General features: G+C 41.6%; 2 protein-coding genes across 2 annotated transcripts in view; one reads left to right on the top strand and one right to left on the bottom strand.

The window, feature by feature from the left end:
* The window catches only part of ACSM3 (acyl-CoA synthetase medium chain family member 3), a 599,327-nt gene extending 595,746 nt beyond the window's left edge, over positions 1-3,581 (bottom strand). The window contains exon 1 of the mRNA XM_086940799.1: positions 3,469-3,581. The gene's annotated coding sequence lies outside the window, so the exon portion shown is untranslated. The remainder of the gene's footprint in view (positions 1-3,468) is intronic.
* A 177-nt stretch (positions 3,582-3,758) lies between these two features.
* THUMPD1 (THUMP domain 1 NAT10 acetyltransferase adaptor) overlaps positions 3,759-20,090 on the top strand; it is an 83,418-nt gene continuing 67,086 nt past the window's right edge. Inside the window, exons 1-2 of the mRNA XM_086940803.1 lie at positions 3,759-4,055; positions 16,374-16,548. Coding sequence (XP_086796929.1) covers positions 3,861-4,055; positions 16,374-16,548 — 370 coding nt within the window. The 5' untranslated portion in view covers positions 3,759-3,860. The remainder of the gene's footprint in view (positions 4,056-16,373; positions 16,549-20,090) is intronic.

Genomic DNA, 20,090 nt, shown 5'->3' with positions numbered 1-20,090 from the left:
CCAACACCACTGATGTCATCATGAATGACTTGAAAACTCTTTCTATCCATGTGGGTAATTGCTTCAATAGAGATGGGCGAACCACTAAAAGCTTGAGTCAGATGCCTGGCTCTGGCTCAGCCTCAGCCCAAAATCCTATTGGAACTTCATGGCCAAAAATAGCTGAGCTTTCAAATGAGATGTGGCCAGGATGCTACAGCTGCTGCCCATGAAACATGGGGAAAAAGGTTTGAATCCCAGACTTGGTTGAGCATTTTGTGAATCTTTGAAAATCTCTCTGTGCTGAAAAAGGTATAACAGTCTCTGTAGGCAGTGAAGCACTGTTATGTCCTTGGGTAAATTTCACGCTATTTAAAACCGCCAAAAATAAAATGTGGATTCTGCCTGTCACCCATGCTCTAAACTCATCCTCTAAGAATTAAGGACAAAGTGTCAACCTCTGATGTCAGAGAGAGATACCCATCTAGTGGCTGAACAACACAGTGTGAAACTGGATAATCTGAGAAGTTTCCCTGCTTAACCCAATTGTGTGATTTTGGGCAAATACTTTTATTTCACCAAGCCTTTTTTGTCCATTATCACAAATGTGACCACCTTCAAATATGTGAGTTCAGGATATGCACTGTACAAATACTTCTCTTGTGATTGGTTTAATAATGGTCTACAATGTTGCTCCAACTATATTAACAATCTAGGTCAATGGTCCTTAAAGTGATCCGGTAACCCAGGGGGTCCGCAAAGCCTAATAAAGGGTTCCGCAAATGCTTAGAAAATTAAATAATTGTTTACAGATTAATAAAGATCATGAAATAAATAAACAAAATGTAAAATTGAAGACTTTAAAACATTCTGTAAAGGTGAAATTTGAAATGAGAGTCTAAAAATTAAGTTTCCAACCACATATTGATTTTTGGGAGCAGTGCAAGTTCATCAAACAGAATTCAGTATAGGTGATGGGTGGCCTCAGATGAATTTAGAAAAGCTCCAATCTTCCCATTAAAATAAATATGTTGAATCTTGTGTATTGGTTTGTGAATTAATTACAATATTTCATCATATTTGTAATTGATGAATACTTATTTCTGTATATTTGTTAATTACATTATAATGTATGGTAGGAACTTTAAAAATGCTCCCGTAAAATACACAAGAAGCCGATATAAATAAACTGTCATAAATTATCAATGGACCAGCTGAACCCGAAAATGTTTTAGAAACACAAATTGTTGCAGTTTTTTAGATAGCGCGAACTGGAATTGGAGCGCTGCCCTCACATGAGCACCAGTTACATCCCTCAAGGAGCAGTCCTGCCAAGTATCACGCATCATGCGTTAGACTAACGCATTTCAGTGTGGTGGTCCGCATGACCGCACTGAAACGCGAAGTCACGCATAATAGTGCTTCGTCAGCGGCGCTAAGTAAACATGCGCCTTAGTAACTATTAACGTAAAGCTGGTCTCTCTGGAGTGACAGTGCGCTCTGCACCCAGATACCTGCAGTCTTGAGGGCGAGCCTGCAGCTATATGCTGCTACAATGTGTCAGATATTCACCGGACATGCGCCCCGCAGCAAGATTAATCACCACGTTCATGACGTTGTGGCGCCGGCGCCACTTGTTCGGGGCGTGCACCAAGAGTTAGAATGAAGTGGGGCACCAGCAGGCACTGATCGTATTACCGCTTCACACGGCGTTAAAATTACTCGCTGATAAGCCTAAGTCAGGCGCTCGTGTGATTTCTAAAGCGCAGCACTTCCGGGTAGTGGAAAGTGCAGCGCATTGGTTTTAATAATAAAAATCTATAAGGTGTCAGGGCAAGGGCGGCTCATCCACACATTTTCCGTACTTTCCCCGAAGGCTGTGACAGCTTCTCTCTCTACGGGAGGGGCGAGTCGGTGCACGGAGAAAGGATTGGGGAGACGCAGCCACTGCTGCGCGTCTCTAACTCCACTCACTTTGCAGGGGCACATACTTACCACCAAGTGCATTTATTGGTCTTTGGAACGAAGGCTTTCAAATGCCAAAGAAGCTATTTAAAATAAACAAGTGCCAAAACTACTTTTTGTAGATCATGTTCCCGGGTCTTATCAGGTCCTTCTTCGGTTGTCCGAGGCTGTAACAGGATGTTTCAATTTCCTGCCAGGCCCCAAGGCACCGAGGAATTAATTGCTGTTCCTCTGTTGCTGTTCCTCTGCAGCCGGTGTTCGGGAATCGATCACCTGTTCACCTCCTCATGACCTCGACACATACTGTTGCTGTGCCCTGCCCAGGCAGTCACAGTCCAACTAGTGCCCCGGACTCACCACGCAAGCATGAGAGTCTCCAGTGAGAGCAGGTGGCACAGTTTGAGGCTGCAGTGCAGCAGGGCTCGGTCTGACTCGCTTGAGACAGGCTAACGATCTCCGCTGTGACTCGTAGGCAGCTCCTCTCAGTGGATCATTCTGACTATAAAGAGACCACACCAGGTAAGTCAGATATTAATTTAACAATGCCCTCCTTAAATTCAAAATGTTAATGACGAGAATGACGAGGGGGCTCCAGCACAGCATAGCGCTTTGTAAATGGGTACACTAAAGTGGTCTGTTTGTGCTGTAAATGCAGGCCATCTCCAAGTTTTGTCTGCACTAATAAATCATCGAAACTGCTAGTTTAGTTAAAGTGTTTAATATCTTTGCTTGACAGTGGTACCACTAGCAGCTGCCTTTATTTTCCCCGCACTGTGAGACTTGCTAAGTTAGTCAGAGATAAGGCAGATGATTATATCCGCGCTGGATAGCTGTTAGACTTTTGTCTCATGGCTGTTTTCACTCTCTATTAAGTAGAGCAGAGAATTTATATGCATACTGCAAAGAAAGTCTACCAGCCTATTGTATTGTAATGAACTGTATTATATGTCGATAGCTCAGTGGGTTGCTTCTTTTGTCACGGCGAACCCTTTGATTTTTGTGGTTCAGCCACACCTGAAGCTGAGGTTGGAGTGGTGGGTGTTGATTATTTAAAAATTAAATAATTGCTTTAAAGGCACATGCTACTGAGTTCAACTTTCTGATTGCTCAAATCAGTGTTGTTTCTGAAATTTGTCTGTTTTCATGGACTTCATTGCATGATTTTGGCCACAAGAAAGTGTAGCTCTAACTGTCATGCATTTAGTTGTTAAATGTCTTTCGTAAATCCACTAAATCTATGAAAATGTCACACATAAGCAATCTGAAACATTAGCAGCTATGCTCAAATGAGAGTAATTTCTGACATTTGTATGATTCGCTCGTCTTTACTGCTTAATTTTGCTTGCGAGAAAGTGTCACTCACAGTCATTGAAATGTCACTCATAATTACACTGAAATTACGAATATGTCACTCATAGCAATAAACATTCCCTAAAAGCGTTTTTTTATGAGAAAAATAACTCTGTAGAATGTACGAAATCAATCTCAATTGTGCATTATGAAACGTAATCTCAGCTCATTTACCGGTGAGAGCAGGTCAACAAGAGACAGCGGCGCCCGCACAGCGCCCCTGCACATGACGGACTACGAAACTCGCGCGGCAGTGCCTATTTCGATTTTTGAAGACGTTGAGAACTGAAGAGAATTGTTCCTGAGAGCTAGACCGCAAACGAAAAGGAGTGTTAGTCGAAGGCGCAGGTTTCGACCATCTTAGGTAGTAGCATCACTATACAACGCTGCTGCCGCTCTAATGTTCCTTTCCATGTTTACATTCGGATGCGCAGTCTAGCATTTATTCCAGGAACACGTGGACCACGCCCCCTGTGTTGTGACGGGATGCTGTAGACATCGACGAGGTCTAGACCTCGCGGTTTGAAACAGACCGTCCTCTGCTCTGTGATCGAGTCACTTCAACCATGAGTGGCGACGCAGGGCAAAAGAGAAGCCGGGCTCAGTATGGCGGATCCAACAAACGTCAAAAGGGAAGCCGGCAGCTGGAGGCCGGCATGCAGGGCATCCTCATCACCTGTAACATGAACGAGAGGAAGTGCGTGGGAGAGGCCTACAGCCTTCTTAATGCATACGCCGAGGAACTGTTTGGCCCAGAGAAGGTAGTACTGCTGAGGGGAAAGTGGGCTATCACAAACACCACATGGCCGCGAATATATTGTCAGTGGGTGAGGCGACTACGTTAGTAAGCCCCACCAATAAGAGTATTTAGGACGATATATAGTGAGTGGACAGGATGGGTAATACATGGTTTCGACGCTGTCAGAGATTTGTAAAAGTAGGGTATTGTTATTGATACAGCGTTCGATGTCTTTATCACACTGTGATCAAGAAATTGATCTGCTCGTAAAAGTGGCAGATGGTGAACTGCACTGGATTCTGGAGCTGGAACACTTTTCAAAGTGGGGTTCTGTCCTTTAAAAACAGTTGAGTAAAACCTCAAGGTGTTAATACCGGTGATTTTAGGACATTTGAAAAACTACTTCTGTGGATGAGCATAGGGTCATCCTATATGATGTGTGAATGTTAGATGTATCCCAAGCAGGTGGGCGGATGTGCTATCCAGGTAAATTAGTGCCTGCACCACATATGCTGGGATCTGTATCTTATTTCCAAATATTCAAGGCTCTATCTGCTGATAAATCTTTATATTAGCTATATAAATATATATTATAGGGTCCTGATTTTTAAAAGTAAGGAACACAGCCAAAGGAAGTACTTGAGATGAGGTTTATTGAAGGAAAATACCGCTTAGATGTTCACACCAAAGCAGCAATCTTCAAAATGACCAAAGAGCATTCTAGCATAGATCATAGACATGTTGACATTCTAATGGCTTAAAGAAACATAACATGTAAGAATGTAACACATCTCCCTTTCCAAAATAAAAGAAAAAAAAAACATTTAAGAATATAACCTAGAATCATTGAACTTGCTAGGCTTTACAATAATTCTTCCAGATAATCTCCTTGAACTCGGAACATCCTCCTTAACCAGATTGGAAGACTTTTGTTGAACTTTACATGGGGAAATTACAGGAATAGTAGAAGAATTAGGTGGCATAGCACTAGAATTAGATTTGGGTACGGAAACAGAAACATTGTTATTTCTGTTCAACCACAAATTCCGTTCTAGTTCATTGCACAAAACTATGTTACAAAAATTCCATTTCCGTCCATCATCCAAAAGCACGCAGTTACCCATCACTTCCAACACCTTCTTTGGATGAGACCACCTGGAAGAACCGTCCTTTGACAAACCAAAACGAGACGATCTCACCATATCACCAACATGGAAAGATTTTTCTGATTTCTTGAGTTTACTGTTGTGTCTTTCCACATACTTCTGTTGATAAGCATTCATTCTATCATTGAGACTTTCTTTTTGAACCTGACCACAAGCAGTTTTGAGCATCCATGCAGGAGTTACCTTATTGTTAGCAGAACGTCCCTTGAGAAGGTGAAAGGGTGATACCAAAGTTGCAGAATGTGGAGTATTACGATAACTCCAAATCATGTCTTTGACTGCAACCTTACAATCAGCACCATCAATCGTAGCCAACTGTATGCATTCTTTTAATACACGGTTGAATCTCTCAACCATACCATTCTCTCTAGGACAGTAAACAGCAGTAGTAATGTGTTTCACACCACATAAACGTAAATAGTTTTGAAACTCACTAGCAACAAATTGTGGGCCATTGTCAGTAGGGATGGTTTCAGGAAAACCCTCTCTATGGAACAATTAATCACAAATATTGACTATGTTAGAAGCCTTAATTTCCCTCACAAATGCTACTTCAGGCCATTTGCAGTAATAATCCATTAAAGCAATGGCAAATTTTCCAGCAATATTACCAATGCTAAACGGACCACAAATGTCCATGGCTAATCTTTGCCACGGTCTGTCTGGAAACAAAACAGGACTAATGTTGGATTCTTGGGAAATGTGAGATTTATCACTACAGGTGCATGCCGAACAATTCCTAACACGCCTTTCCACATCCTTATCCATGCCTGGCCACCAGAAATCACACCTACATCTTCTTTTCATACCGGACATACCTGAATGTTCCACGTGGACAAGATCTAATAACCTGTCACGTAAACTAGATGGTACAACAAGTTTGTCTGCTCTCCTAACAATACCTGCATCCATATCATAAGAGAGTTCTGGCCACACAGTTTTATATTCAGACAATTCACAATTACTCCATGAGTAACTATTGCACGGTGAAGTCAATCACACTATAACTTCCTTTAAAACAAGGTCTTCTTGAACAGCTTTTTTCCATTCTATTTCATCAATGGCACCATTACAAATTTCCTCTACGGAGGCTATAGACCAATCCTCATCTTGATCCAACACAGAGTCCTCATCACAAACAGGAAGACGAGAGGCTATAGACCAATCCTCCTCTTGATCCAACACAGAGTCCTCATCACAAACAGGAAGACGAGATAAACAATCAGCATTAACATTCTTAATGCCCGGTACATATTTCATTGAAAAATCATACTCTTGTAGTTTGTAAATCCATTTTGCGATTCTGGGAGTCGCCTTACCAGCACCTTTGGTTGAGAATATATCCACAAGGGGTTTGTGGTCAGTCCTTAGTTCAAAATTAGTGCCCCAAACCAGGGCTCGACAAATCTAAAAAATCTTACTTGACCTGCAGGTCGAGTAAGTACACTTTTCTACTCGACCTAACCTCAATTGAACTCGACCCACAAATTGGCACCTGGCACTGAAGCAGCAGATATCACTCGCCAGGCTGGTCAAGTAGGCCTGAAAACTGGCTCGCCCTTGAAGAAATATACTCGCATTTGCGAGCGGTCGAGTACATTTGTCGAGCCCTGCAAACATAATTCCTAAAATAATTTACTCCCCAAAAACAAGCCAAAGCTTCTTTCTCAATGACTGAATATGAAGGTTCAGCACCCTTCAATGTACGGGAAGCAAAAGCTACAACCCATTCCAATCAATCTTTACCCTGCATTAAAACTGCTCCTAAACCATATGCACTTGCATCAACAACAATAATTGACTTTTTGTTGGGATCAAAGGGTTTAAGTGCTACAGCATCTATTATGTTTCTTTTTACATCCTCAAAAACAGACTGACATTCAGCACTCCACACACATTTGGCACCTTTTTTCATTAACAGCCTTAAACAGAAAACTTTGGAAGCAAAATTCGGCACAAACTTAGAATAGTACTCTGCAAGTCCCAAAAAGGAACAAAGTTGGTCTTTATCAGATGGAGCATTCTTAACAGCATCCAATAAATTCTTTTTAGGTCTAACCCCCTCCACTGACAACGTGTGGCCCAAGTATTCAATTTCATTAGTAGCAAACTTGCGCTTTTCAGCAGCCACAGTTAAACCGGCACTTTGAAGTTTGTGTAACACATTATTTAGAATTTTGTCATGGACAGTTTTACTGCCCCCCCCCCCCCCCCACACACAAGTACATCATCTTGAAAAACCAACATGTTGGGTATACTCTCCAGAACTTTACTCATAACCCTTTGAAAAACAGCTGATGCAGAAGACAGCCCAAAAGGCATCCTTAAAAATTGAAAGGCCCCCTCAGGAGTAACAAAAGATGTTAAATGGCGAGATTCTGGATGTAATTTTATCTGATGATAAGCATTCGATAAGTCAATTGACGAAAAATACTTAGCATCTCTAACTGATGCCACCATCTCGTTAATTTTGGGTAAGGGGTAGCGATCTACCCAAATGTTCTTGTTTAAATCTCTTAAATCGACACACATGCGCAATTTGCCGTTGGGTTGTCGCGCCAAAACTACTGGACTAAGCCAATCAGATGCTTTGATAGGTTCTATAATGTTTTGCTGACATAAACGATCAAGTTCTACTTTAAGTTGTGATCTCAACACAAAAGGAACATTGCGCACTTTATGGACAACCGGTCTAGAGTCAGATTTAAGGATAATGCGATGCTCAAATTTTTTAAGACACCCCAACTTTGGACTAAACAAATCTGGACATTTTTTATGCCATTCTAAACTTGCATCTTCTTGAGTTACCATCACTTCATCAGAATGTTTTTTGTGCCAATTAGGGGATAATAAAACTTGATCAGGATGGTTAGGATCAGGGTCATTCCTAAAATCCAAAGTTCTTTCCATCCTAATAAAGCTCTGCCTTTTTCTACAACATACACAATTCCAGAAGTATTTCTGTCTTTAAAAATGATTTCAGATGTAAAACATCCAATCACAGGTAATTTGATGCCTAAATAACCTACAGGAGTTTTTGGAGAACATGAAAGATCAGGTTTACCACAAGTTTCCCACATGTTTTTGTCGATAATAGTATACAAGGAACAGGAGTCTGCCCAAACAAATAACTTATGACAATTAATCGTAACTTCACAATTGGGAGGTTGAATTTCATCAGAAATATAATTAACTTCATTCCAAATTGCCATGACTTCAATGTCACTGTCACTATCAGAACAAATAGGTTGAGCAACAAAATCAACAGAATTTTTCCATGCATTAGGATTGTCAGATCTACATATTTTGGCAAAATGGCCAGTTTTGTTACACTTAAAACATGTAACATTCGATGCAGGACATCAAGAATTTTCAGTAGTATGTCTTGTATTGCCACATCTGAAACAAAATTGTTTGTTAAAATGTTGTCTTGCTAGAAGATGGTTTGTTATACAACATGGTGTTTTTATTACCACTGGAAAACGTTCGAGGTTTAGTTCTGACATAACGTTTAGTGTTATATCTATTATCAAAAGATTTTGGTTTATTATTAACTATGGCACATACATCACTAGATTCTTTGCTATCAGAAAACGTAGAGTCTTTACTGTGTGCACCCAATTCCTTAACATAACGGGAATTATTCTCAACCCTTCTGGCAATTGAAATGGTTTTGTGAAGAGACGGATCTTTTAAATCCAATAATTTCTCTTGAATTTTTGTATTATTAGTTCTATTAATGAACTGGTCTCTTATAATTTCTTCATGTAAATCTTTAAATTTGCAAGTAACTGCTAATCTTCTTAAAATAGTAACATATTGCTCTACAGATTCACCTGGTAATTGTGCTCTTGAGAAGAATTTGTCTTTCCACAACTATGCTTGTTTTTTTGCCAAAATTTTCCTCTAAAGCTTTTAAAGAATCAAGATATTCATCAGAAGAAAATGTTTCAATATTTGAACAGTCAAATACGATTTCTTCATCACTGTGATCTTCATCACCAACTTCACATACCTTAGGAATATTATTAGACTGTATAGGTAAAGTTTTTAACACTTTCCTACCTTTTACACCAAGACTATGTTTAAGAAGCGCTAATTTGCGTGAAGCTACAAATACTTCTCCACCTATAGCTTCTAAATATGTCTCAAAGGACTCGCGCCAATCCTCCCAATTCATAGCAGGAACACCAGGGTCCTGTAAGAGTTTTGGTGGAGCCAAAATGGTATTGGTTTCCATGCTAACAATGAGTGGTTAAATTAATAACAATAAATAACAATATAACAGAGAGAAAAAAAAAAAAATTAACAAAATAAAAGTAGTCACCGTTGTCTTGAATGTAGTATGGTTTTCTTCTTCTTTATTTATTTTTTTTTTTTTTATAATTCAAGACGAATTTGAGTTAAATTCAGTTTAAATGTTTTAAAAAGGCTTATACACGAAGAAATAGTTGATTGAGACTGAATACGGCGTGGTTGCTAGGGAAACGCGCCCCAGAATGCATTGCGTGGCCCACAATGCATTGCGAGTCGTCGAGCGTATTTGGTGAAGTTCAAGATGTCGCCGCTGGAATGCTGGCTTCAGCGCGTTCACTAACGCGAGGAAAACTTGAAAGATGCACAACCCCAACGCCAACTTCAGCGCATCCACGAGCTCAAAAAACGAAGTCTGACTTAAAAAAAAAATGCAAGCAGGCGCCGTTCGAAAAACAAAATAGTTAACATGCAAATGTTTTCTTTCCAATAACATGCCGCTTTTCCACAACGCTTGTGTCAATTTTTAGTAAAGTTGACGCGTTCCGCAATGTCTATATAATCATACGAGTACATTTAACGAAATTGCAGAGTTTACTCACATGAGATACGAATTCATGAATTCAAGTGAAACGTCGATTTGAAGCAGTCTTTGTCAATAAGAAGTATCCATTAAAACGTGAAATAATGTTCTCTTTAATTAGTTGCAGTTGAAGACTTCTTTTGCTTATTCTTTTTTTTTTTTTTTTTGCAAAATAGAATAAAAATCTTGTTAGAACATCACGGGGTCACAGGTTGATGGGTTGTTTCCTCCCTCGTCGCCACTTTTAAAAGTAAGGAACACAGCCAAAGGAAGTACTTGAGATGAGGTTTATTGAAGGAAAAGACCCCTTAGATGTTCACACCAAAGCAGCAATCTTCAAAATGACCAAAGAGCATTCTAGCATAGATCATAGACATGTTGACATTCTAATGGCTTAAAGAAACATAACATGTAAGAATGTAACACTGATCCCCCAGGTGCCACCTGTAGCTTGCTTCATCATAGGACCTTCACTCATGCACCTAGCGTGTATGAGTGGGGTCAGCGTATTTGTAAGTGAAACTTATGAGTGGGAGTGCAGGGAGTGTAAGTGAGTTAAAAATATCTCTAGGTCCTCTATTGATAGGTTTTATTCTCTAGGGCAAGATTAAAACAAGCATTGGCATAGCCAATAGGTCTCGCCTTTGGGACCTTATAAGTGTTTAACCATGCAACAGTTAATGTTGTTGCACCAAGGATATTGTGCTGCATAAATAAATACTTATAAGGTCCCAAAAGCGAGACCTATTGGCTATGCCAATGCTTGGTTTAGTAGGCATGGGGCGATTACGGGATTTGCCCAGAATTACAGGTGTTGAAAGTCGGCGCTTGTGAGATGAAGGTGGGAATGGATTGAGGGAGACGGTAGTGGTACTCTCACGGAGGGGCTGAAAAGGATGCACTAAGGACGGACACTGTAAAAGAGGAACTACACATTGGTGAATGAGAATCCCAATGAACGGTGTGCTACAAAGGAAAGACAGAGATCTCCGTACATACTGCAGAGAGCTTACTAAACAAGCTCCAGATCCTGCAGAATACAGCTGCTAGCCTGATCACTGACACCCCTAAATTTGCCTCGGTAACACAGGATCTGGTGAAGCCACATTGGTTGCCAGTTCGTAAAAGAATAGTCTTCAAAGCACTTTGCGTGGTCTTCAAGGCACTACATGGCCTTGGCCCCCGGTGTATGAAGCTACTTTTCCATTGGCACAAGCCTGCAAGAACCTTAAGATCTGGTGAGCAGGCACTGGTAACAGACCCTAGAATCAGGAAAGCGCGCTGGGGGGGCAGGAGCTTTTCCCTGGGCGCAGCAGTAGCATGGAACAGATTACCACTCAATCTCAGACAGACGTCGGATCTTCTATCTTTCAGAAGAGCGCTAAAGACCTGGCTCTTTACACACTAAGCTCCTTGCCCATACACACTAGATCAATCATTCTAGCGCCAGGACACCTCCGGGTAACAGTGCGCTCTACAAATGTGAAAAATAAATAAATAAATAAGAATGAGGCAAGTCCATTCCAAAACCTTCCCTTCCACCTCCCGAGAAAGGGTCTTACAAATCCAGTTGCCGTCACACCGCTTTCGATTCCAACCACCTTTAATATGTGCAGGGGAGAAGGAGTGATAGAAAAAGTAGTTTGAAACCAATTGACAGACTTCGAGACTGTAGTGGGATGTTCATGGTGATTGTACTTTCCTAAAAATCGTGCAATTGGTTGCAGAATGACCTGCCCCTGGAAAGATGATCAACCCACCCCGAAAGAAACCGCAAATTACTAATGTAACTCTGGGAAGGAGCGCCTACTGTAAATGTTTATCGTTCTTCCAGCAACTCGTGAGCCGGTACACCAGCATAAGCCTCCAGACTTGACGATTCGGGCTCCCTGGCTTCCCCCTCATCGAGCGAAATTCAACACCTGCAGAAAAGCTTTCTATACCGTTAACAGCTAAAACAGCTCGTTTATAAATCTAATAAATACAGTAGTTACTTATTCTATTGTATTCTTGTGCAAAAATTGCACCGCTTCGATAATACATAATGTTGTTATCTGCATGGTTTGTGCTCCCTGGTGTACTGTAATAAATGGGACTATAAACATGCGAATATCAACGCCCGGCAGCATTTCCTTTATGATCCCAAGACGTACCGGTGCTTCCTCATGGATAACAGAGCGCTCTTCCAAAGAAGGTGGGAAAGGGACCAATAATTTGAGAAACATTCCACTTGGGGAATGCCTGTAATCTAAGGTCTCCCAAGCGAGATAAACAAGCATTGGCCGGACGGCCGTTTGCAACACTTTAAACCCGGCAAAAGTGAAAGCAGATGCAGCGTCGCGCGTGCTGTGCCAAAAGTGAAAGCAGATGCAGTGTCGCACGCGCGGCACCAAAAATTAATCTGACGAGTGGGAGAAGGGAGGGGGGAGGGGATTAGTGCTACCCACAGGCTTTTTCCAGCCACCAGCTTGTTATTATGCGCACCAGCGTGTGCAACATGCACAGCAAGCAAGCCAGATGGCAGCTGTGCACGTCACACGCGCATGTGCGCTTAATAGCAAGCTGGTGGCTGGGAAAAGCCTGTGGGTAGTACTTTTAAAACCAGCTACTAAATTTCTCGCCAGGGCAGCGCATGTGCTGGCTCTAGCGAGACCTAAACAATCAAATGTCATCTGGATGCTGTGTTCCAGGACATCAACAAGTCCGACATGTTTCAGCCGTTTCTCTGCCTACGTAGGGTCAATCAGCATTCTTCAGGACCTAATATAACCCTGCGTTTATCGGTTAAAAATCAACATTTAGTGAAAAATATTTATTAAGCATGCACGCAAAATACCGACTCCTTGTAGTCTTTTTCTGAAAGAGGGAGAGAGGTATATATTAATCCAGTACTCCTCATTCCGTATCTTTTTTCGTGAGTACAGCATCCCTGAAGAGAGCAAACACCCCCCCCCAAAACATTATATGTATGATCTAATTTAATACAGCGTGGGTACATATATTTTCACAGACAGAGCACATGCATTGCTAAACGTAATTTAAAACGTAATTTAAAACTGGGGGAGAGACATTGGCATAGTGCTCAAATTTGTCTACCTACATGGCTTTTTCAGTCAACAAACACCATAGGGCACTGCAGGGAAAGACTGGCCCTGTAGTCGCACTGAAAAAGAAAGTTGTTAGAAGCTTGTTTCTTGCTTCTAATTGACATAGCGTGTAAAGATGTGTGAGCCGCTTAGAAGATAGAACCAGATTAGAATAGAGGAATCTTACTTTGTCAAGGGAGCGTGTCAGCTCACACCTGTTGTGCTTCCCTGCGTCCCTGAATGTTACTAACTTGCGGCCATCGCCCAACCTGATCATGAGATATTTTATCACGTGGCCATTTTGGGAACTCCTGTATCTTGAATCAATTTCGGAATTTGTGTTCTTGGTCCAAGCAGATGTATCAATAGTGTGGTGCGCATAAATTTGTGTGTGAAAAAGTTTTAGCGGGGCTATTTTCTGCTACCATATTATGTGTACCTGATTTTGTGGGCTTATCTCTAGTCTGATGTCGAAGCCAGGCGAAACGGGTGTAGGATGGTGGGAACCGGAGTCCGCTACCCACCGTTTGGTTTCTTTTACAGTGTCGGTCATCGTACCGCTTTTGTGGGCGTGTCTCTCTAGTCTCTCACTAGTTTGATGTCGAAGCCATGCGATCCAGGTGGAGGACTGTTGGAAATTGAGTCCTCTACCTAATCTATATTTTCACTTTGTGTCACCGCACTGTGAGCTGATCTACCCTCTGTGTGTGATATTGACATTACATGGTATTCTGTACATGAAAAGACCCTTTATTTGTCAGAACTTATAAGGTTCATTATACAAGAAATTAAGGGGTCTGACTTTATTTATTTGTCATCCGTCTTCGGATCGGTAAGACCCTATTCTCCATACTGACATGGTGACATGGTGTGAGGTGTCTTGCACTGGCGTCTGTGTGGAGTCTCTTGTGTTACGTCGATACGTAACTGATGGCACGGCTTCCGATAATTACTAATGCAGTTTTATCTACCTCACTTTTGTTTGTTCACAGTATATTACCCCATGGAATTTCATCATTCAACCCCCTCCTCTGGGTGGACAATTTGTAAATCCAACTTTGTTCTTTTTCAAAGGTTTCCAGATTTAGGAAATCCTTTCAAGGAGGTCGGGCATTTGAATATATGGGCCCTAAGCTGTGGAATACCATGCTTCAGAAGCTGAAAGCCTGTATGCCACTCACAGTTTTTCGTAAACTGCTTAACACCTGACTGTTTCTATCACCCTAACTCTTGATTATTGGGTGTGACATTTGGGAATATCTGGATCGGACCTCTGTTTTTGTGATAGACCCAGCACTGGGTAACCTATTTTAGGTAGCCATGCGCTCTACAAACCACAAAAAACATAATCAAACATCAGGGCATAATCCAAATAATATTACATTTGTAGTCCTCTTTTATCAACGTGTTAGGTATATTATGATACACAGCCTCATCTGTCAAATGATTTACATTTGTAATTATCTGTTTCATTAAGGGTGAGGTCATGAGCATTTTAATTGGTATGCAAGTTAGTTTGCATGGCTATTGTGTTAAGTTATAGATTGTGGTCCTGACTTTTACTTGCAAAAGTTGGCGTACTTTAGGTTTCAGTGAATGTGTAACCATAACTAAACTTTAACTGTGTTTATCTTAGATTAATTTCTGAGGTTTTATTTTAAACATAGGTTGACTAACCAAACTCCACTTTATCCTTTTTTTTTCATTAAATAAATATATACATACATACATACACACACGTATAGTTGTGTGTGTGTGTGTGTGTGTGTGAAGTAGTATAATGGGATTTATGAAGGGAGGAATCTAATCAACTAACAACCCACAAAGGCTCATAATTTATCAACTTTATTAAGGAGTCAAAAACATTCCTATTATTTAAACTTTGATGGAGTGTTTTTAGCGGCGGAGAGCACTGGAAAGGAAAAAGGCATAAAGGGTGCTAGAGAAGACTATGGGCCTGATTACGATAATGGTGGGACCGCCACCGAGAGCTCGTAGGTGGCAGTCCCACTGCCATCGTAATACTGATTACCGCCCGCCACATTAGGATGGGTAGCGGATGATTGGCAGTCAGAGAGACAGACTGCCACGGATCCGAGTTCCTCAAAGGGACTTGTATCCCTAAAACAGTGGCAGTGCCAGGCACCACTGTAGGGATTACAATGTCCCTCTCCGCCAGCTGTTTCATGGCGGTTTACCCGCCATGATAAGGCAGGCGGAAAGGGACATTGAGGGTGTGTAAGGGGCCCCCCTTCCTCCCTAGCCCTCTGACATTGGCCCGTGGGGGGCGCTTATGGTGCCCCACAACCTCTCCCTGCACCATGCAGCAGACACTGCAAGGTAACTGTCACATAGTGCAGGGATATGCACGGGGTGTATATTTTGTACTGCGGCGTGTGCTACAGCACCCGCTGCAATACAAAATATACACTTTGGCGGTCTCCTCTTGATTCAGGGTGCAGGACCGCCGACAGCTTGTCGGGCGGTCCCGTTTCCCACCAGTAATGGGGTTGGAAGTAAGTCCGACCGCCATCCTAATCAGACCCTATATTTGAGGTTCTGTATCTGTAAACTGTCAATCTTAGCCAGCATTCATGCTTCATTCTGGAGAGGCTCTTAGTAGGCTGGGATCATGAAAATTAAAATGCTGTATTTGAAAGAATTCTGCTATTGTTTCAGAATTGGCTCGATAAGTTCTTGAATCATCTGTCATCTAATCTCCTTTGATTTTGTAGATGTGCTCCTGTCCTTGCTTTTATTTTTTAAGACACTTCATGTTTTCCACCCTTTAGTGCAAAGTTCATAATTATTATGTTCAGATTTTGCCTCTCATAAACCTGCTCCCTGTTTTCCACCTTTTAGTTCAAAGTTAATAATTATTATGTTCAGATTTTGCCTCTCATAAACCTGCTCCCTGTTCTTACCTAATTAGTAGTTTCTTAAATAATTCAAGGCAAGCTTTTTTTGAATGAAAATATCTGATACATGACAATAGAATGTCTGCGATCTTATGTTTGCTCTCCCTCATGAACAGCTATCATGTTTAGTTTGCAGCTAAAATATGAGCTTCTCTGTGTTGATTTTGGATGGGCTATAGACCTGTGGATCATTCCTGACAGTTTAGAACATCTGGCAGCCCTCATAGCCACTCTTCTTATCGCATTGTACTGATTTATTCGTTTGAAGGCACATAAAAGTATTCTGCAAATAGTGATTATGCGATATTGCTTATGATTAAATACTTTATATAGTTCGCAGAACAAGATTCCCAAGGATCTGAAAAAGAGGAGGAAGATGACGATGTTGAAGCTGCCCTTAAAAAAGAAGTTGATCAAATTCGTTCCACAACAGAAAAGAACTGCAGGAGATTCCAGTCAATTGAAAGTGGAGCAAATAATGTGATCTTCATTAGAACGCATAAAATAGGTATGAACATAGTTGTTAAACGTGATGGTGCACCAATGTTTGTTGAATATTTCTCATTTTGTGGAAGCTGTACATACACTCGAGATCATTGGGACTCATTGCAGTTCATTTGAGATGAGAAATATGTTTTACTATTTGAAGCAAAAGACGCACAATTGATGGACTGAAAGCAGAAAAAATCAAAACATTCACCCCCAGTAATGAGACCCGGGTTAAATCGATCATTCTTTTGCTCACCATGCCACCCCAGTTTAGGCCTGGCCATATGCAAATCAGTCTTGACCCTTTGCCTCATGGGAACAGTCAAGCCCGAACTGCCGAGCCAGGTTCTCCCTGGATCGGAAACAAGCATCATAGGACCGGTTTCGGGGTTTAAAACTCGCCACTCAACCTTGCACTGTGTTATGACAAATCATGAGATTTCCAATGTCCTCAATGTTTAGATTTCACATGCTATAACTTTAGTAATATACAAGGTTATAACTAGTGCTTGGAGAAGGTGCAAGTAATAGTTAATTTGGTGTAACGAGTGAGGTGACAAGGCTGTGTATGGAGGTGCTATCCTTTTAGTAATTTAAAGGAGGTGCATTAGTATAAATGTGAGTTACAACTATGACTTATAGTAATTTGAAAGTGTGTAAATCATAAATGTAAGTTATAATATAAATGTAGAATTTATAAAGTTTGTGTAGATTAAGCTGGGTTTGTATACAAAGAAGAAATAACATTGTATTAATTAACTTATCCTCATCATAATCTTTGTTTTTTTCCCCTGGAATTTCATTGGTTTTTAAAATTTGAATCACTTAATTTTTTTAAATTATTGGTTTACTGTTGTTTAGTTGAGTGCTATTAAATAGAGGGTAGTATATAGTGGAGGACAATGTTGAAAAGCGTGCTGTCGAATCGTGTTGTAGAGTGGAATGAGGTAACTGCTGTGGTGTAGACTGGAGTGGCATAGAGCTGTGGCGTGGTGTACAGTGAAGAGAGAGTAGAGTGGTGAACAGTGGAGTGGTGTGCATTGGATTAGTGTTGAGTGGAATAACTTTTGAGTTAAGTGGCATTAAGCCTAGTGACGTTCACTGGTGTGGCATGTAGTGGTTTAGCGTAGAGTAGTGTTGTACAGTGGAATAGTAGAAGCGAAGGGTGTAGTGATATACAGTGGAGCAGCGTTTTGTTGAGTGGGGTACAATGTAGTGTTGTACAGTGTAACAATATACAATGGTTCCATTGGAGTTCCAGCACCCTGCTGCTAAAACCTCAAAACATTCCAAAGATAGAAGACCTATAATTGAGCATTCTCTGGTATTGCTCAGAGAATCTGGAATTCCTTGCCTCCGGAAATCAGACTGATTCCCTCAACAGCATCTTTCAAAGAAATGAAACCTCTAATGATGAACACTCTTTGGTTTGGATGTGCCCACTCCCACTAAGTACCATTTGTTGTTTGGTTTCGCTACATGCAGGTTTCGCTCCCCCTCCCCCTCCTCAGACTGCCTCGCCCTCAGAGGCGCTGCTACAAGGTGTTTCGCACCTAATCCTATTCACTATGTCTGTGACCTATGACTGTTCTCAACATCTATATTTGTTTGTTGTTCATATATATCTCTATGCGATGTCATGATGCCTTGTTCCTTTTTTTACCCCAGTATCTTGCTTATCACTGTTGTTGTTACTGACCTACTGGCCAACTCTTTTTGTCCTTGATCATCTGTATAGTACACTGATACCCGCCTGGGTCATGTCCACGCCATATAAAACGTTATATAAATAAATAAATGGATTGGGGTAGAGTGGAGTGGCGCATACTGCACTTGAATACAGTGGAGTGCTGTAAAGTAGAGTGGCGTAAAGTGTAATAGCGTAGAGTGCCCTGGTGTACTATGAAGTGGCACATTGTGGAGTGTCGTCGAGTGGCATATAATGTCATGGTGTAGTGTTGTGTAATAGAATTGTGTGGTGTTCAGTATAATTGTGTACAGTGAGATGTTCAGTGGATTAGCGTACAGTGTAATCTTGTGTCGTAGAGTGGAGTGTGTTAATTGAAACAGACATAGTGGGAAAGACTGTTAACAGATGTAAATGGTATGTGGCAGGGATATACATTTTGATGTGTAAATGTAAATTTTTGGTAGTATATGTAAATAGTGGATAAGCCACCCTTGATGACCCTAAAATCTAGTGCGAAACATTGGACAAAAACTTATTTTGGGTCCATATATTAACACCACATGAATCTGCTGCAAAGGTTTGTTACAGGACAGCAGTGACGATCCTCCAGCTATTCTTGGTGCTGTACAACTAGGTGAAGTAAGCATGAGGCCTGAACCAGGGAACTGTATTCAGTAGGAAGTAACCATAAGACCACCTACTTACCTCTCTGAAAGTATTAGAACACGTGTGTGGGGTGGAGCAGTCCTTTGAGTGGCAAAACACGTAACTCGACAGGAAACTGTGAAACCGCAGAGGAGTGGGACAAATATGAGCTTATGAAGGATTTCTTCAGTGACCTCATACCATGACAAGCTATGGTGGACTAATGAGCAGCACTAACTCTTAACTTTTTTGTGTTAAGTCCTACTGCACTCACATGTGAACTTAAGGGAACAATAGGGCTGAACCTGTGGGATTCCCTAGACAATACCGTGGGAGATGCAGGTGAATGGGCGCAGCAGCATATTGGTGATCTAGGAAAGCCAGAGATAGTAGAGCTCTAAGGCTGCATGATGAAAAAGGGAACAGTTAAAGAGATATTAATTAGATCATAAACCAGTGAAACTAATTATAGACGCTGACACCTGCATTCTCGACTGGCAACAGGCATCGTGAGGAGGGGGCATAGGGGACTGCAAGCCCTAGCAGCCTCGAGGCCGACGCCACCTTCTAGCGCCCGGAGGTGCTTAAATTCTTCTTGCGGCTCCCACAGCACGCGCGTGGGTGAAGCCTGGGCCAAGGGAGGGCCCGTCTGCGGGTGGCTGGGCTGGGCTGGGCTGGGCTCCCTCCCTTCGCTTTGCCCCATTTTACCCGGCATTATGAATGGACTGCTTCGTCGTGGCCCCACCTAAATAAAGCAGAGGCGAATTGGGGCCTGGACTCCCAACTACAACTGTAAGGGCAATCACAAGATAAACCGCAAGTGACTCGAGCCCTTTATTTTTCCTTCACCCCCATTTAATTTAAATAGTTCGGTCCGATCTTCTTTTGGTCCCAACGTGGCATTCAACTGTGGTAGAGTTCACCGGAGCGCCGTATAGGCAAAATAAATTTACTCTAGTATTGTACTTAGCTAACTCTGTCATCATGGGAAAACAAACCACTATTGCTGTATGTCATGCTCCACCACGGCTTGTACCCCCAACCTCTTTACCGCAGACTTCTGTTGAATGGATGCTTCAAAGGGCAATTGGCGTTGTGGCAAATGAGATAGAACTTACAGAACGTAGACTGTTACTTACTCCAGATCTCCCACTGATCAGTACTATCACAGACTCCCAAAACTCACAGCATGGAAATGACCAACCCTCGGGGTCCCATAGCGGTGG

This window comes from Lissotriton vulgaris, chromosome 10, assembly GCF_964263255.1.
Source record: "Lissotriton vulgaris chromosome 10, aLisVul1.2, whole genome shotgun sequence".
Classification (NCBI taxonomy): domain Eukaryota; kingdom Metazoa; phylum Chordata; class Amphibia; order Caudata; family Salamandridae; genus Lissotriton; species Lissotriton vulgaris.
The sequence above is the reverse complement of the archived record's forward strand: the minus strand, read 5'-3'. Positions and strand labels throughout refer to the sequence as shown.